This window comes from Erithacus rubecula, assembly GCF_903797595.1.
Source record: "Erithacus rubecula genome assembly, chromosome: 10".
Classification (NCBI taxonomy): Eukaryota; Metazoa; Chordata; class Aves; order Passeriformes; family Muscicapidae; genus Erithacus; species Erithacus rubecula.
The window spans coordinates 25,682,649-25,701,476 of record NC_136662.1 but is presented as its reverse complement, the minus strand read 5'-3'; the positions used below and the strand labels follow the sequence as shown (position 1 = coordinate 25,701,476).

The 18,828-nt window shown below is 46.6% G+C and overlaps 2 protein-coding genes across 5 annotated transcripts in view; one reads left to right on the top strand and one right to left on the bottom strand.

Annotated features, from left to right (window-relative positions):
• The window catches only part of NOTCH2 (notch receptor 2), a gene marked incomplete at its 5' end in the record, with an annotated part of 177,680 nt that overhangs the window by 133,135 nt on the left and 25,717 nt on the right, over nt 1-18,828 (bottom strand). The window lies entirely within an intron of this gene.
• PACS2 (phosphofurin acidic cluster sorting protein 2) overlaps nt 1-18,828 on the top strand; it is a 74,112-nt gene that overhangs the window by 33,247 nt on the left and 22,037 nt on the right. The window contains exons 5-17 of one of the 4 annotated variants that reach the window (XM_079314152.1): nt 1,949-2,111; nt 3,079-3,152; nt 3,899-3,955; nt 5,280-5,339; nt 6,576-6,733; nt 8,376-8,466; nt 9,132-9,206; nt 9,900-10,021; nt 10,437-10,569; nt 11,770-11,874; nt 13,295-13,401; nt 14,036-14,190; nt 16,734-16,844. In XM_079314152.1, the coding sequence (XP_079170278.1) occupies nt 1,949-2,111; nt 3,079-3,152; nt 3,899-3,955; nt 5,280-5,339; nt 6,576-6,733; nt 8,376-8,466; nt 9,132-9,206; nt 9,900-10,021; nt 10,437-10,569; nt 11,770-11,874; nt 13,295-13,401; nt 14,036-14,190; nt 16,734-16,844 (1,411 nt within the window). Of the gene's footprint in view, nt 1-1,948; nt 2,112-3,078; nt 3,153-3,898; nt 3,980-5,279; nt 5,340-6,575; nt 6,734-8,375; nt 8,467-9,128; nt 9,207-9,899; nt 10,022-10,436; nt 10,570-11,769; nt 11,875-13,294; nt 13,402-14,035; nt 14,191-16,733; nt 16,845-18,828 lie in introns of all 4 variants that reach the window. The other 3 variants (XM_079314151.1, XM_079314149.1, XM_079314150.1) reach the window with 3 other exon arrangements.

Here is an 18,828-nt window from a genome sequence, read left to right as displayed (position 1 = left end):
ACCCACTGTTGTCACTCTGCTCATGGAGAAGTACCTGGCTGGATTTCAAATAGCCGTGATCAATATTCACAGGGCGATAGTTTAACCAGATTTTATTAGTGGGTAATAATGTTGAGCATTTTTTGCCTCATGTCTTAATAGTTGTAACTGTTATGAGGATAGCTTGTGACCTTTTGAGGGTTTTGTTATTGTTTTGTGGCTTTGTTGGAGTTGGGGGGTCCAGATCAAAATGCAGAAGGAGACAAGAGTCACTTGGGCAAGCCTGCCAGCCCTGAGGAGTGGTAAAGTTAAAGCAAGACTTGCTGTGCTTCTCAGTGCCACAGTATGAGAGTTCAGGATTAAGCAATTTCTCTCATTTTGCTTGAAAAATCCTTGGCCATTGTTATTTCGTGGCTGTTGGTAATTTAGGTGGAGCTCTGTTCATGAGAAGTAAATGATAAAATTAATGCTGGAGTCAAATATGGATAAATAATTCACAAAGGCTTTCTGAATGGCATAGCTCCATGCTTTGTTATTTCATGGCCTGTTTAATCTCTGCTGTTTCAGTGTCTGAGTGTTTAGAAATGGGCTTAGCAGTAGCAAGAGCAGTTTAACACCAATATTTTTCATCAGTCTGCATTCTGTCAACAAATGACTTTTATCCAAAGCAAGCTAGTGTTATGCTGTGGTGAGTTATTAATATATCAAATAATTCACTCTAAAGACTGCTTCTCTTGTGTGAGTGCAGCTTCCCTGAGCCTTGCAGTGAATGGTGAGCTCCTTATTTGAATTGGCCAAATGCTTGGTGTTGCAGCTAACATTTTTCCTGTACTGTTTGATTAGTTGGACAACTGGAAAGTAAATACTGCTGTAAGGCAGAAAACATGTGGGCCCATTAATTAGAGTCATCTAAGTGTTGGGCCTTTGCTGCTGCTGCATGTGGTTTTTCTTATGTCTGTTTGTATGTCAGCTGACTGGGGTTGCAAGGTCAAAAATGTTCAAAGGTTCACCATGTTAGGAAATAGTTGCTCTCCAGCTCATCTGGAATATTTATGAAATTGAAGTCTTCAGGAAAACAGATTTTACAAGCTCCCCCTCCCCTTTGGAGTTTATAGGATGATGACCCCTAAACTCCACTGACTCAATACTTTAAAAAAGCCCAAAAAAACCAGGAATTTTCTTAGCTGTTGAAACAAAGCAGTGAATTGGAGTTGAGAGTGAGCAGTTTCAGAGCAGGGGGACAGATGTTCCTCATCAGCTCAGGTCTGTTTGGGTCCCTGTGAGGAGCTGGCAGAGCAGCCTGCTGTGCTGGAAAGCTGATGTGCAGGTGATGTGCTCACTCTGGTCAGCAAGAGGAGAGCACAAGGTTCTGGGGAGGAACCTCTGAGCTGTGAGTGGCAAAGGAAGGAGAAACCTGCACCATGATGTCCCTCTGCCTCCACCACTGACTTGTTTTTCATGACCTGCTGCTTCATTGTCCCAGGGTAGTGGCCAGTTCTTCTGAGATTCATGTGCCAGCTGACTAAAGCAAGGATATTTTGCATTAGGAAGCACTTTACATTTGTACCTTACCAAGAATTTTTGCTTTTACTGGCTCTTTCACTGGGCTTTAAGACAAAATGAAGGTGTTCTCAATTAGGTGCTCAGAAGGTGGGTAAGTTGATAATTCAAATCTGTGCTGGGGAAGCAAATACTTAGTAATGAGGTAGTCAAGTACTCTGCTTCAAGGATGAGCTAATCAGCTGTTAAGCTCAGAATGTTTTTGTTCCCTTCCATCACTTTGATTGGTAGTCAGATAAAATCTCAGCTAGCCTTGTGTACTGCCTGCATGTGTCTCCTGTAGTTACAAGGTCCTGAAAATGTAGAGTAACTTCATTAACATAAATAACTCCTGTAGTATGCAAATGATGCCAGTTTAAATGCATAGTACATTTAAATGCAGATTTGTACTGCTTAATTTCTGTCCCAGGTCATGCAGCACCCTACAGAAGGTGGCCAGGTTCTGAGCCTTTTCAGCAACATCAAAGAGGCTCCAGTGAAGGTGGCAGAAATCTGGATCTTCTCCTTGTCAAGTCAGCCAATCGACCATGAAGACAGCACAATGCAGGCCAGCCAGAAAATCAAGTCTACAGGTGAGAGTCCAGCCACATTCTCTGAGGAGCAGTGTCTTCCTGGACCAGGAGTTAACCCCCACCTGGGCTTGGATGCTTCCTGGGACCAATGAGCACTGGTTTGCACAAGTTGCTGTGGCCATGAGTGATCAGTGCAAAGAAAACCCACTTGGCAAAAGTGTTGCTGTGTGACAGGAGTGGGGCATTGAATTGTCAGAGCTTCTCCTGCATGCCACACCACTCCTGTGCCATCCAGCAAGGGTTGGCTGTGTCCTTACCAGGGCTCTCCCAGCATTGCTGGTGGATGTTTTGAGAGCTTGTAGCTTCTCACTATCTCACTGGCTATCAGTGTTGCATTCAGGAGGTTCACATTTAAGCTACTCTTCCATCTTCTTTTTGCTTTGAGTGTTCTACAATAAATTTGATTGGCTTTAGATGAGACCTGCAAACCTGCAGCATGTTTTGCTGGGTATGATGATCTGACTTAACAAGTGTAAACCCATGATGTTGTGCACTGGATGGGGAAGTCACTGGAAAGACTTGTGATGTTTTATTGTGGTAGTAACCCTCTGCTGACTGCTGCAGTGTGACCTGCTGAAGGTAGTGCAGTGCCTGGGGCCAGGCAGCTCACCTGGAGGGTCATTTCCATTAAGGTTTTAGACTCTGTCATGTTTTACTTGCCCCTTTAAGTCAGTTGTGCTCACAGGTAGGGGGAAAAGTAATTTCCCTTGCTGCTGTCTACCAGGTGGTTTCCAGGGTAAGAGGAGGAGCAGCCTTATCTGTGTCCTGGTCCTTCCTTCCTGCTGGGTGTGTTTCTCCTCATTCCTTTCCTCCAGACAATTCCCATCTCACTGGTTCTAGCACGGATAGATGCCTGCCAGTTTATCTCCTCTTTTCTTAATTTATGACTTAGCTGGCCTTTTCTGCTCCTGAGATGAGACCTTGAAGGAGTTTCACAGGATCTCTCCCCTCTTTCCTTCCCTTTCAGACAACTATTCCGAGGAGGAGTACGAGAGCTTCTCTTCTGAGCAGGAGGCCAGTGATGATGCCGTACAGGGCCAGGTACTGTTGAGGGCATGGCTTCTCCCTGAGAGGGAGCATGTGCACTCCCAGCTCCTGCTTGAAACTAAAAGCCTATTTCTGTATCTAAACCACACCAGTGTGAGGCTGTTACCAAGTGTTCAGCTGCAGTGGAGAAGGCCTGCACAGTAACCCATTTCTTCTGCCATGCTGTGATTTATCTGTTCACGTGCTTGGACTCCAGCTCCCTGAAAAAACATTGGCATCCTTGTGCTTCTCTGCTTAATGGTCAGGGTGTCATTTCATTGTTTCTGCAGAGCTGATTGGATTCAAAGAGCCCAACTGGACCCCCAGCTGTAATTAAAGGGCCAGTGGAGTCTGAGGCAGCCTTTAGTCTTTCATACCTTTTGTTTTGCATAGTATGGAGAATCCCCTGACCAGATCTGAGATGCTTTTTGAGTTTGGGTCATACTTGCCTTCACACTTTGGCATCACCTGCCTTTCACCTGTCAGAGGGTGGCACTGAGAAAGGGAGCCCCCAAAATGTGGGGCTGTGTCTGTCCTCATTCCTTGAATGTAGAGCTAGGGCTGTTCTGCTTCTCCAAGCTGCTACTCCTGTCCCTGCAGACCTGTCTCACTTCCTTTTCCCTCTACCATCACCACTACAACTCAGGCAAATGCTGGAAGACAGAGCAGCAGGTTCATCTCCATGGGAGGAACATTTTTAGCATTAAATGCTGGTGTGTCATGGAACCACAAAGGTAACTGGGAATCCTTTTTCTCTTCAGGATTTGGATGATGATGAGTACGAGGTGGGGAAGCCCAAGAAGCAGCGGAGATCGATAGTAAGGACGACATCCATAACCAGGGTCGGTGGAAATTAGTTTTACTAACACTGATGGGCTTTGGCCAGGATGTGCAGTGCATGTGGCTTGTGGGAGGCAAGGCAGCCTGGCCCAGCATGGAGCTTGGGGGCATGTGCAGAGCTAGAAAAAGCAAGCCAGTTTAGGCAGTGGGACTATCCAAAGTGTGTGCATGTCTTGTCTGCAAGGTTGAGGAGCTCCAGAAATCGTGCAGGTGTATGAAATTCCACCCCCATGAAGAAGCCAGTGTAAGATCCATGCTCATGTAAGTCCTGAAAGCAGCTCCAAGTGCAGGAAAGCTCTTCTATTTGTTCTCTGCATGGGAGAGGCCAGGGAAGTTCTCAAAATGAAGTGGCTTAATCAGGGGTTGGAGCTTGATGGGTAAACTTCAGGTGGTGCACGTGCTGCTGGGGCAAAAGAAGTAGCTGGTTATTATATATATATAGGTTTAGAAAGATATGCATGTGGCTGTCCACCCTCCCACACAAACATGAGTGTGCCTGCAGAGCTGCACTTGTGTGCCAGGGATTTCCTTCTCCCTTTCCTCCTGACACCAGGATGTCCCCTCAAATGCTCCATACCAGCTCCTAGACCTTGGCCCTTCTTGCCCTCTTGAGAATGTGCACATCAGGTTTGTCAGTGACAGGCAGAGGGGGGCTGGGCAGCTCCTGGCAAACCTCAGCTGTTTGGTCCTGCCAAAGGGGGAGCACCTGGGGGTGGGCAAGCACCAAGGAAATGCAGCAGTTTGCCTTGTGTTGTTCTGGCCTTGATTCCTGCTGGGTCCAGGATCTTGGAGCATTACTGGAGAAATATTTGTGTGATGGGGCAAGTGCTGATGATAAGTGCTATAAGTTCATAAATGAACCTGCCTTGCAAGCTCCTGCAAAACCCCCCCTTGCTTTGATGGTAAAAATCATATTTGTTCTTGGGGACTGTGGGTAGTTGTCTGTGTTGGCTCACCCTTGGTAAGAATCAAAAGTTGACTGCCAGGTGTTTTCCAGGAATATATCAAAAAGGCACAGAGAGGTGATCTGGCAGATAAAAATTGTTATCTGTTGTGTCCAACACAAATTTGTAATGCTCACTGGAGTGGGACCTACCAGTTGGTGATAATTATCACAGGATTATTAATCAGGAAAAGCTGATTTCAGTGTAACAACAGCAGAGAGGTGCTCTGTGGTGCCAGGTGTTGTTTGATTTTAAACAGCAGTGTGGCACCAATGTCAGATGTGTCTGGCTTCTTGCAGGCTGGGAGAAAACAGCTCACTTAATGCTTTACTTATATAAAAGTGTTTTTAACTTGCAGCAACAAAACTTCAAACAGAAGGTTGTGGCATTGCTGAAGAGGTTTAAAGTGTCTGATGAGGTGAGTAATTCCTTCTGCAAAGCTGCCTTGTGTGCTGCCCTCTGCTTGGTGCATCTTGCTTTAGTCTTCAGGGGTGCTCCTCTGCCAGAAAATTCAAACTAAACTGAGACACTCCCCCTCCCTTCATTTTGTTTTCAAGTCCACAGTGGTTGTGACCTTTCCTTACACCCTGGCCTTGCAGGGAAGCTTGAGGGCCAACTTCTAAATGTCAGCAAACATTTTCTAGATGAAGTTTTATCAAAAGCAGATTTTGGCAGCTGCCTGCGTCCCCATTAGTTTTGCAGATCGCTTTGAAATTATCTTTGACCCGTTCAAAGGCAAACAGTCCAAATGCTGTATATTGCTTGTCAAATTAAAGCCCAGCCTGTTTGATCATCTTGCTAGAACAACCATGAAAAAACTTGGATAGGGAGCTCAGTCCACAAGAGTCAGCTGCTTGGTCAGAGCTGAAGAGGATGAAACAGATCCAAGCCCCAAGAAACCTGTGTGACATCAGGTGTCTGACACAAAAGCAGCTCACATCTCCTGTGCCTGAGTGCTGATTCTGTGCCTTGTTGGAAGGAGTGAGTAACTCCTGGTGCTTCCTTACTCTTCCAGGCATCCCTGCTGGCTCTGCTGCTCTTCCCAAGGTAGCTGGGCAGAGCCAGCACCCACAGCTGGGAGCTGTGCTGAGCTGCTGCTTCTCTGCAGCTCCAAAAGCCAGCTCTGGGCTGGGCACAGCCCCTGCTTGTTCCAGGGTGGATGTGAAATCAAGTTCAGTGGGAGCTGTTTGTTCTCCTCGCCTCCTCCAGGTTTCAGGCGCCTCCTGTGGACATTTTTGGGTATCAAATCACGAGTGTTAGGGCAGCTTTTTCAGTAAAACCCAAGACAGGCTAGGCTGTTGGGAATACTGGAATTTTGTACTGGTTCTAGGAAAATTGAGACTCCTTTAAAACCCTTTTAAAGTTCTTTATTTATAGAATAGGGTTGAATAATGGACATAACCAGTGGTTAAATGGCACCCCTGTGGATGCCTAGTCCAATATGTAACTGCTGCTTGACCAGGCATTGACAAGCTGGATCCAAGACAAGCATTTCTCATATACTGAGTATTCCTTGGGTCATTATCATATCCTAGCACCAGGAACAGCATCCTACTCCCAGGACTGCTGTACTGCAGTCTGGGGGAAGCCTGTGTGATGTGGGATCAGTCTGGCTCCCAGCAGAGCTGGTGATAGCTGTTTTTGTCTTGTGCAGGTTCTGGATTCAGAGCAGGACCCAGCAGAGCACGTTCCAGAGGTGGAGGAGGACTTGGACCTTCTGTATGACACGCTGGATATTGAGAATCCCAGTGACAGCGGGCCAGAAATGGAGGATGATGACAGTGTCTTGAGCACTCCAAAGCCAAAGTTAAAGTAAGTGTGAGGCAGCTTGTGCTGGGCTAGAGAGACACCATGCACAGTGTCAGGTGTTGGTTTTATTCCACCCTTCCATGCTCATTTTTCCCCTCTTGGCCTGGTGGTGTTGGAGTGGGAATGGCAGTGTGTGTGGGGTCTGACTTCCCTTCTGACTTATCAGCTCCTCCTTGTTCCCTTTGCAGATGTTCTGCTGCCCTGCCACCTGAGCACAGGGAAGGAGTTGGTGGCAGGCAGAGAATTGAGCTGTACACAGTGTTTTGAAGAGGCAGTAGGAGCAGGAAGGAAATGTGTGCTAAGGCAGTAGTAGAGGCAGGGATGAACAAGGATCAGTGTCTTTGTGGAAAGACCTTTCTTGTAATAACACCTTGTGTGGAAAGAGAGACTTTGCAGAGATTAAGGAAGCAGAGCAGCAGGAAACAAATGAATTCCTCAGGGCCCAGAGGCATTGAGTGCAGCACATGTGGATGTGCTCAAGCCTGTTGTTAAAGAGCTCGTGTGGGTCAGTCCAGCACTGCAGAGCTGAGCTGGGGGTTCTGGCTCGGGGTCTGGAGCAGATGCAGAGCCCTGAGCTGACAGAGCTGTGTCACATCTCTGCTCAGTAAAGGATGAAAAAGTGATTCTGAGCTGCACTCGTGCTTCTGGCTGGTGTGTGCTTGCCTGCTCAGGCTCTCAGGGTCTGAAACAAAAAGCTGTGGCACTGACCATGCAGCTGGTCAGCACAGCAGCTGCTAAATCTGCTAATGACCAGGTGTCATTATATCCTCATTAATGTTGAATAACCTCCTTGGGCTAAGTGCAGATTCTGAGTCTCTGTTCCCTCTCAGTGAGCCAGAAGATGTCAAGGATGGGCTGGGGCAGCAGTGGAAATGGTGGGGCTGGTGGAATTGTAAATGTGCTTAACCCAAGATACCAAGCAGTTGGTAGGAATTTGAAAATAGGTTGTGTTGTGGTAAACAGCTGCTTTGAAAGAAGCCAAAATGTTTTACTTTGCAAGCTGAGAGTTCATATCCTGTTCCCTGGAACTGAGGAGCAAACTGTTCTGGGATATGTGACTGCTGGAATAAGAATTTCATGTGTGTGGTCCTGGGGAGGCACTCTGTAGTTTCCTAGGTCCAGTTCTTGTGTTCATATCTTGAAGAGGATGTGATAAATGTTGATGGCTTTGAGGCAGGTTTTTCCCACAGCAACAAAAAATCAGTTCCTTACATTGTAATTGAGTCTTGTAGCCTGATGTGATGAGCTGCCTTTTGAGTGGAAGCACAATCTGATTGTGTGTGGTACCTTATCTTACTGAGCAAATGTGTAATTGGAGCCCAGGGCTGGCAGCCAAATCCAGATGCAGGCTGGAAATAAAATGCATATTAGCCCAAGAATCACTTACCCAGGAGCAGAGTGCTGGGGTGTGGGGGGGAACCAGAAATTCTACTTGCTGTATGTCAGTCAAAAGCTAGATTCAGAGATGCCTGGACTTTTTGGCTTCTCTTACTGTCCTGGACACCTTCCTCTCCTTTCAAAAGCAGCCTGTTTTACTTGGAACCACAGGAAGATCTTTTAGGAACTATCCTGTTGCTTTGCTGTCAATGTGGTGGACTTGCCCTTTTTTTGGTAATGAGAAATGGGTTTTATTTTTCTTATTCAGACCTTATTTTGAAGGACTGTCACACTCCAGCTCTCAGACAGAAATTGGTAGCATCCACAGCATCAGGAGCCAGAGAGAGCCACCAAGTCCTGTAAGTCACATTTTAAGTGTTACCTCTCTACACTGTCTCTAATTGCAAAAGCAGCCTCTCCCAAAATTTGGATGCAGAGATACAAATTTTCTGCTGTGAAAACCCATTTGGATTTTTGGGGGATCGGGGATTTTCTTTTTGGCTGGTTTGGGATTTTTGTTTTCTTTTTTGATGCAAATGCTGTATTAACTCAAAGGATGCATCTTTGGGTTATGTAGTGAATACATGCTGGTGGTGTGAATAGCTTCAGATTCCCCAGTGCCTGAAATGACTGCCAGGGTGGGAGATGTTGCCTGGGAGTTTTAGGGACTTCCTAGCACTCTAGGAAGCTTTTCTTTGCTGTTGTTGGGGTTCTTTTCCTGGTGGCTGGCAGTGAATGGTTAGGGGCAGTTCAGCTGCTTTTCCATTCCCTCCTGGATGGGCATAAAGTGTCAGTGCCATCCCAGGGCACTTCATTACCCCTCTTGTGTGTTGTGCATCAGCTTTGCCACATCCCACACTGATGGGTGCAGTCCTGGGGTGAGCAGGGGGCACTGCTGGCCATGCTGCAGAGAGCTGTGTGATGTTTAAATGGGAAAACATCTCTTCTGAAAATCCTGGCCCAGAGAGAGTGGCTGGAAACTGCTGGTGCTAAACCTCCTGAGGATTTTTCTTCTCTCAAGCAGGTAGAAGTGCCTGAAAAGACAAAGAGTCTTGGAACCAAACATGCAGGCGACAGTGTTTCTGACACTGTCCCTTATGTAAGTTGGAAATTCTTGTGTTGTCCTTCCTGCTGTCAGTTTGGGTGTCAGATTCTGTGGGGTGCATCTATCTGTCCATATAGCTGCACATGCAGCACAACTTCCATCAGCTGCAGTGCAGACAGCACTGAGTTCTCCTCCTGACCTTAGTTTGGAGGTTCTTGTCTTTCAGCCTTTTGCAGGTGAAATGCTCTGTTTGACCTTTTCTTCAAACAGCCTGAGGAAGGCTGGCCCAAAGTTTGCTATTGAGCACGTAAGGAATGCTCAAGGCTGTTCCATTTGATCGAGGTAGAAGTATTACTTTAAGCTGAATTGGCAGAAATCAAGCTGGTCTGGGGGTAAAAATTCCAAAGCTCAAATTGCTCTGTTGGGAACGTGGGGTGTGGAACATTTCTCTCATGGCTTTCTCTCTTAGCTTGTTTGAGATGAATCAATCTGCATTGCATGAAGAGGCTTTGAGGTGTGACAGTGCCTGTTCCAAACAGCATATCTGAACACCTTTCCTCCCTCCTGCTCCCTTGTGAGGCAGTGGTATCTGGGTAGCCCCAGATAGCCACTCCTGGTTTCTCCTTTTTGGCAGTGAGGAGGATGTTTGGAAGAGGCAGGCTCAGTGTGCCCCAGCCAGAGCTAAGCTCCCCAGGTGTGACAGAGGAGAGGGTTTGTTCCTGGTCACTGTTCCCTGTGTTGTTGCAGGAGTCTAACCAGCAGGCTGAGGTCCAGGAGGCTGAACTCCCCACTCCAGATGTGTTTGTGGAGAAACTTCCACCCAGCGGGAAGATCACAAAGACAGAGTCCCTGATCATCCCATCCACCAGGTACAGGGGCACAGGGCTGCTCAGTAAGTGTTGGACAACCTGCTAGGATTTGGTCAGGGTGGCAAAAACGGCGATTAAGGCACTAAACTGCAAGGACACCCTCCTTGTGTTTGGGCACTTCAGCGATGGGTCTGGATGAATGGATGTGCTGCTCTGGGCTGTGTGACTGCACTTTGCCTGGCTGGATCTTGTTGTGCTGGTGTGTCAGTAGCAGAGGGGTGGTGTGGCTGTGGGAGCCATCCCAGGCCTCCTGGGAATGTGCTGTGTGCTATCAGGAGCAGAAGCGCCAGCTCTGCCGCCAGCTCAGACCCACGTGCCGAATTCTGCTGGCATCCCCGGTGCTGCCAGGCTGGGTGCTGGGGCTGTGTGGGGGCTGCAGCGTGGCAGCCCAGTGAGTGCCCCGTGTCCCCAGCAGGTCGGAAGGGAAGCAGGCGGGGCGGCGGGGGAGAAGCACCTCGCTGAAGGAGCGGCAGGCGGTGCGGCCGCAGAACGAGCGCGCCAACAGCCTGGACAACGAGCGCTCCCCGGACACCAGGCACCACCTGCAGGTGGGCACTGCCCTGCTGCAGCCCTGCCCCACTCACTCTGCTCCGTGCCAGCCTCCTCTGCCTTCCCCCAGAGACACGACTGACAAAATGGAAATGGGATTCTCTCCTGTCCGGGCTGGGTTGTTTATTAAATCTTATCAGAAAGTGCAGAGTGTTGGACAGCATTTCTAGCTAGGAAAAATGGAGAAAGATCCAGTTGCTACAAGGTCTATTAAAGCTGAACAGTCCAATAGAGAATTAACACCTATGTTATTTATCCTTTTAACCCAATAACTAAATTCCCATGACCCTCAGTGTGACACTGACCAACCAGAAACTACAACCTGAAACCATGAAGAAGAAAGAATATGAACACCAAAAAGGACATCACCCAAAATCTTCCATCTTTTCCCATTCCTGTTACTATACTATAAAAACCTCAAACTTAAAACCCTTCACCATGTGAAATCACACACTTCTATTTCACTACACACCTGTGATTTTAACTCCATCACTCAAATCTGGAAGCTTCTCCATGGCCTCAGGTCAAAATCAGTGTTCTCCAGGGGGTCAGTGCCTGACAGCTCAGAAAGCTCAAAAACCCCACGTTTCTGGGATCCAACACCTGTCTCCTCTTCCCTCTGGTCCAAGCTCTGTCCCTGCTGGCAAAAAACTGGGCCCTACAGCTTCAGGAAGGAGGGAATTTACATCTTGGCTAAAATTGTATCTTCCATCCAGTCTATTGGGGTTTGCCAGCTTGTAGCTTTGTCAGCCAGCCATGAACTCAAAACACAGGAGCAGATTGCTAGAATGAGAAATGAATGTGAATGCATTGAGGGTTTACTCCTCTGAAAGAAGGCAGATTGCTAGAGACTGTCTTGTGCACAGCGTATGTGCCGTGCTTTTGTTAGCTCTGGGACTCACTTATTTCCCTCCTTGAAGGAGGTTGTTCCTGGCTTTTGTGCATCTTAAGTTCTTGGGCTGCTGTTAGTTGGCATAAAGTGATGTGAGTAAAAGTTCCTGGGAGAAAGAGTAATGGCCAACAAATCCTAATTGGTGGCTAATATTGAAGAGTGTCAGCCCCAGCAGCCTGGTGTCCCTTTTTTGATGGGGTGGTTGGCCAGCATGCACAGCCACCCCATCACCTGCAAGAGCTGGAGGCTTAGTGCTTAGAGGTGACAACACCTCTTACTGTTCTCTTCTCTGTGTCTTTATTTCCAGATCCCCAGGAAAACAGTGTATGATCAGCTAAATCACATCCTGGTTTCTGATGACCAGCTGCCAGAAAACATAATTCTTGTCAACACATCTGACTGGCAAGGCCAGGTAAGGGCAGGAGACATTACCTGGAGCACAGTTGTCCTGTGCTGTTCCTCCTCAGGAATGGCCAGGCCTTGAGCTTTGCACCAGCCAAGTAGGTTCTGCTGCATTCTGCGTGCAGAGTGTCCAGTGCTCACAGGCTGGATTTCATCTGACCAGGACATGCTGGGATCTTACAAACCTTTGCCACCTGAGCCTTTCCACAGAGGTGTTTTCCCCTCCAAGCAATGCCATTCCTTCTGGTTAGCAGCACACTGGCAACATGGCTAAACCCTGAGGCACTCAGAAGCCTCCTGAGCTGTGGTAGGATGGAACAAAATAAGCAGGGACTTCTGACCTTATGGTGGTTTAGGATGAGATTTCTGAGCATGGCTGGTGAACAGCAGAAAATATTTCAGGTCAGCTCTGCAGCCATGTGCTTGTGATTGCTGGCTGCAGCAGTCACCCCATCCTTGCTGAGGGATACTTGTTTTAAGAAGAACTCTGAGCATGGAGTGGTTTGTTACAGCTCTGGAACAAATTTTGCTCCTTTTGGAATCTTATCCTGAGAAAGAATGAAGTATGTATGGAAGAGGAGCAGTGAACATGTGCTGGGTGGCTGTTGCCTGGGGAACTTGTGCCAGGCTTGTGGAGTTCCACTGTCTGGTTTGGCTTTCTGCTTCTGGAAGAGCTAGGGTCTCAATGTGTGAGAGAGCAAAACTACCATCTGAGCTGCTGGTTCCACTTTATACTTGGGAGGCAGAGAAATGCCTTCTAGAGATGGACAGAAGGTGGTGTGGATCATCTTTCAGGGGTTCTGGCAGTGCCTGCAGTAGCAGAGGGCGTGGAGGATATGGGCTGGGGTGTTTAGATTAGTCATGCAGAAATTGGAAGTGTGGGATAATTACTGAATGCCATAATTCTGTCCATGTGTGCCTGAGATGTGTGGAGTCCCCATCAGCTGCATGGAGGGGAAGCAATCTCTCATGAGGAACATGTGTGTGGTAGCACCCTTCCCCTTCTTCAGTGTTTAAGGGTGGGCAGAACACTGCATTTCTTTAAATTGGGAATCAGACAGATGCCAGTGCACTTCCAGAAGCAGGCAGGCAGTGTCTGCTGTTTCCCAGTGCTGCTGCTGCCCTGCCCTCTGTGGCTGTAAAACCTGGATGCTCTGGGTTGTCATTGCCCTGTTTGGGATATGGTGGTGTGCCTGTCAAGAAGATGTTGCCATTTTTCTAGGAGGGGAACTTTTCCTTTGGCTGCTGTGCAGGGAGGAGGCATTTGTGAAATAGCCATATCCCCTTCAAATCAGACACAGGGAGAGTGCCCAGGAGTGGGGCTGACAATACCCAGGAGGTTGGGGAGACACGTTTTCTTCTTGTGACAAATTGTACCAAAAAAAAAAAAAAAAAAATAAGGACTATAAAATGTTCTGTTCTCTCCCCAGTACCTTTCAGATGTCTTGCAAAAGCACACCTTGCCAGTGGTCTGCACATGTTCCTCTGCTGATATTCAGGCAGCTTTCAGCACAATTGTCTCCAGGATACAGAGATAGTAAGTTCTCACCTTGCTTGTGTTGTGTCAGCCCCTGTGCCCCAGGACTCAGGGAGCTCATTTCCCAACTGTTGCATGACACCTGTCCAGTGTGCTCTCCTGAAGTCAGAATTGTGTCTCTTCAGCTCTCAGAGCCCTGCAGGGTGCTGCTGTCCTGCCCACAGCAGAGGCTGTGCTTTGGGGCTCTTGGCTCAGGTGCATGCACCACTAAAGCATGCAAAACAAATCAAGGGGTTTTCAGTGGCTCTTACTCTCCCTTCCAAGCAATTCCCAGATGAATTCCTCAGTTCCTGAAGGCACTCCCTACTTACCTGCAGAGAACTGTGGGTACCTGAGTGTGTTCTCTGACCCAGCAGTTAGTAGGTACATCCTAACCTAGATAGTTGAGTCCAGCCCTTTAAAATATGCAAAAGACAGAGCAGGGAGAGCAATTAAGAAATTACTGAAGAATGTTATATTTTATTAATCATGTTTTAAGCTGCTAAGAATCATTGCAATATTGCCTTGTGTATTGAACAAACTTTCTTCTACTATAATTGTTATTAACAATTGGTTGGTTTGGGTTTTTTTCTGCTTCTTGTTCTGAAATACGTGGTTGAAGGCACAATAAAATGTTTCCTCTTTTTCTGTCTAGCTGTAACTGCAATTCACAGCCTCCAAACCCAATTAAAATTGCAGTGGCAGGAGCCCAGAATTACCTCAGTGCTGTGTTGAGGCTCTTTGTAGAGCAGCTGTCTCACAAAACCCCCGACTGGCTCGGCTACATGAAATTTCTGATCATCCCTCTAGGTAAATAAGGACTGGTGTTTCTTCACAGGAAGGGGAATGGGTGAAATGTGCTGTGTTCCCTCAAAGCTCCTTTCTGGAGCTTTGGCTATAGGTTAAGTGACTGTGTTCTGTGACTGTGTGGTGCTGCTCTTGTGTGAGTGAATTTCATCTCTAAGTTCCCGATGCCAAACTCTGCTTTTAAGCCTTCTGTTTGAAGCAGGGGATTAATAACTTCCTCCCCATGCAGAGGAGACTCTCATGCTCAGATTATTGTTCTTAGAAGCCCTTTTTCCTGGCTGAAATGTTAAATTCAGTGGGCACCACATTTCCCAAAGCAATAACTGTTCTGGCCTCCCTGGGCTTGACTCAGAAAATGTTAATAGAGGAGAGGTTGAAAATTTTTTCAAGGCTCTGAAACTGCTGAGAATTTGAATTATTCGAATTACATGCATCTTTTGACCTTTATTTTAAGTGCTGGTCTGCTCAGGTTTTTCCCCTCAGTTTTCCAACACTTTATCTGTGTCACTTCAGCAGTTCAGCAAGCTGTAGGAACCAGGAGCTGCTGCCCAGCACCATGAACACTGGGGTTAGGCTGCCCATTCAGTGGTGGCATTTGCAAAAGTTAAATAAAAAAGGCAGAGGGAAAGAGCTGGATCTTGCTATAAAAAAATCACATTTAGTTTCCAAAGTGGTTGGCAGGAAGAGAAGAGAAAGCCCTTTAGGGAGTAAAAACAACAACAAAAAAAATTATTTTCTGCAAGGTTAAATGTGATTCGAATGAGAATTTATGTCTGAGGCTTTGCTGCTCACTTCTGACTGTCTCCTGGGCTCAGAAGAAGAGTTTTCTGTCCTGCAGTTTTTAATGCTCTCAAAATGCCCTCTCTTTGAAAGTGAAACACAAAATTTAGCTAGTGTGGCTTTGGGTTGGTTTTTTAATCTTAAAACTTTCTTTTGTAATCAAAAAAGCAAAAATTAACCAGGCACTTTGATAATGAAATGCTTTAGAACTGTGAATTCTTTTAAAATTCTACTTTAAATATAGAAACTTCTCTAACAAGACCTTTTCCATGGAAGTCTGCAGCATTTCCTGATGGGATCAAGTGCTTATTTCTGGCCAGCTCTCTGGCAGTTCATTAAAGTGATTGAGGAGCCACCTCTCACTTCTGACAATTGAAAAAGCACCCAGGACAGAAGGGTGACCATGCCATAAATGCCTTAAAGGAAAAGCCTCTCTGCTGCTTGCAGTGCCTTTGAACTAGGGTTGGTGGACTTTTTCCATGCATGGTTTCACCTTCTGAGTCCACAGCCACACAGTGACAGAAGGGTCATCCTTCTGTGGTTCATTAGCAATCAGAAATGCTTAATTAAATTAATTAAAGTTTGTAACCATACAAACTGAGAGATTCAGTCCTGCTCCATGCTACTGATTCTATGGCTGAAGGACTTTTTTTTGCTGTCTAAAACACCCCATAAACAACTGAAAAAGGGGAAAATAAAATGTTGGGGGTTATTTTGGCTGTTTGGGGTATTGTAACATTTTATGTAGGTCCCATGGGTAGAACTTTTTGGGAGGCTTCCTGTTTATTGCTTGCTGCCATGTGCAGTGTGTTTTCCCAGCATGAGGGAAAGCTTGTCCAGTACATGGTGCAGAGCTGTGCTGTGTGCACTGCTTAAAACTCCCCTGCAGGAAAAATTATGGCTCCCAGTCCTCTTGACACTGAGGCACCTCCTGCCTCCACCTCTCTTTGAAGTCTGGAAATCATCTTGGAACTTTGGAGGATTGACACAGTGGGTTTATTGTTGGGGTGATTTTTTTTCCACCAGAGTTTTCCTGGACCACAGTGAGTACAGTTAAGCAACTGGGGTCCTCTTGAAGGAATTTGTCAGGTTTCCAGTTACCAGCTGGTGTCTCAGCTGTTGCAGCCTCTGGAAGTGTGGTTTGATGTGCAGATTTGGTGTGCAGGAAGGATGAAAATAATGTGATTAAATAGAACTCTGAGGCTGACTGTAAATGTGCAGGACTGGTGCTGAGCCTGACTGGGAGGGTGATCCTGGCACACCTTTCCTCCTGTGTTCAAAAACTCTAACTGCTAGGGATTGTTGTTATGTTTTGGGGACACAGATGGCCTAAAATGAAGGTGGCAGATTTTTGCCACCTCCCAGAGCAGAGTTTGTCACTTGAACACCTCTTGGCTGTGGTGCAGCCCGTAGGCAGGAGGGGCTGTTGAGAAAGCTGCTTGCAAAACTGAGAGCTGACGTGGAGAGCTGAAGAGCCTTTGTGCCTTCCAAATCTTTTATTTCCTCAACAGTTTCCCAGTCCTGTTTTCTTTGGCCTTTTAAAATTTAATTTGTTAGGGGGAAAGTGTCAAGTGAAAGACACTGGTGTGTTGAAGCAGCCTGTGCTGGGAAGTCAATTTGCATGCCCTTGTAGAGATAAGCTGGACTAAATGGCTTGGTTATAACTGAAGAAGTTTATTTCTGAGGTGTCTAGTGTGGTTTTGATTTTGAATTCCTTACAGATCAAACTGGAGAGCACAGCTGTCATGTTTTCTTTTCTTTCCTAGGCTCTCATCCAGTGGCCAAGTATCTGGGCTCTGTAGATTACAGATACAACAACTTCTTCCAAGATCTAGCCTGGAGAGATCTGTTCAACAAACTTGAAGCACAGACCACTGGTAAGATTTTGTGTCTGGGATGGAAAGCTTGAATGAGTAATTTTAGCAAAGGTCAAGTAAATACAAGAGGAAGCAGACAAGTGTTTTTGTTCCCCTTTTCTCCTCGCTGCACCACATTCCCATTTCAGATGCTGACCTTTCTAAGTCTTGCACATGGTGGTTTGCAGACAGTTCTTGGCTCCCAGAGGCACTAACTAGCTGCCTCTGAGTCATGCTGCTCTTACCTAGCTCTCAGCTTTCTTCTTTGATGTGGAGGTCTCACTACTAAGTCCAGTACATTGCTTTCCTTCAGGAACTGTGCAGTCTAAAAATGTTTGGAAAACTGGAAGCTCTGGGAAGATTAACTTCTGTTAGTTGTGTGTGAGAAAGATCCTGCCAGCAGACTTGAAAAGATTCTCATTAAAGAAGAATTTTGTTCTTCACCAGTGTGGTAACAAGTGAGAGCTGCCCTAGGTCAGACCAACAAGTTCCTGTTCTGATCTGAGTTTGTTCTAGGCCACATTAAAGCCTTACTTCACCTTAAAGTATAATTTGTTTAAAATATGGATGCTTACAGTTCCTTCCTCCATTTCTTCAAGAAGGGAAAGAAACAGGAGAAAGGAGGATTTGCAGCATTCAGGGTCATGTGAAGGCAGCATTGCCCATACAGAAATTTCATTAGAAGGAAAAAGCTTGGAAGCTTGTGTAGCACCATGAGCATGGGGAGGTTGCAGTTTGCTTTTCCCTGTTGGAATTGCAGAGTTCCTGAGACTCACAGGATGCTCTTGTAGCCATGACAGGAGGAGAGGGACCTCTTGTAGTTATTCAGAGCTATTTCCAGCAGGTGAGGACATGGCTGAGCAAGGCCTGTTCTGAAGGTGAAGTGAGCTCTCTTTGGAGCAGGAGGCTGAACTAGAAATCTCCTGGTGTACTATCCAACTTAGGCTTTCCCTTAATCCTGAATTCAGGGAAGAACTGGTATATGGAACTGCTTTCCTTTAATTTCTTGCTGCACTTGAAAATGCAAAAGAATGTCGATACAGACTTGATTTTTGTGTCTGAATTAGGAATTCTTCATTACCTGTAGAAATCCAGAACGAGCTATATCTGTTCCTTAGTTGGCTGTATTCTGTCAGGGAAATTCCACCTCACTTTTGTACAGTGCAGGCTTTGTACATTCTGCATTTTTGTCTGTGTGGTGGCAACTGCACAGAAACTCTGTGATGGCCCAAGAATACCTGTCAGAGAATCCTAACTCTCACCAGTTCACTGTTCAAATGCAAAGAATCTGGGTTGAAATGCTCATTATAAAGTATGGAAGTGCCTGTTGAAGGTTGCTTTGTGTTCTGTGATCTCACAGTTGAGGTTCTTTGGTTGAAACCAAAGAAATATGGAAGGCATTTAGGAAATGCCTTTGTGTGGACATGAATGAACCACAGTCTCACAAATCCACATGGTCTTTGTGTTCTTCCTACCCTTGTGTGCCTCTCAGTCTTTTTGGTGATCTCAGCAAGGCCATGAGTTCATTAGAAACTCAGGTAAGTCAGTGTTGGTGTGAGCAGAGCAGCTCACCTGGGAGAGATGGCCAGGCACTTTCTTCAGCAGATACCTGCAGCCAAAGTGAAAAAGTGTAAAACTGACTCCAGGCAGGAGTCAAAAAGAAAAGCTTTTAACAAATCTAAAACACCCCAGATTGAGTCAGAACTGCTGAGTACAGATTCAGCCTTGCTGTGCTCTGGGGCAGGCAGAGCTCCTTGTGCAAGGTGCAGCCCAAATGCAGCTGGCTGGGTGTCTTGGTTTGAAGGTATCTGAAACAGTGCTCCTGGAGAAGGTGCAGTTTCCTCTGAAGGTGCAGGGATGATGTGGGAAGGTCTGGCTTTCCTCTTGAATCCAGTGGGAAGAAGGTCCCTTGGTGTCCAAAATCTCAGTTTTTCTCTGGGTAGGAAAGGCTTGGCTGCTCCCCCTGGCTGGAGCATCTCCCAGTGGGATGATGGAATTTTATCAG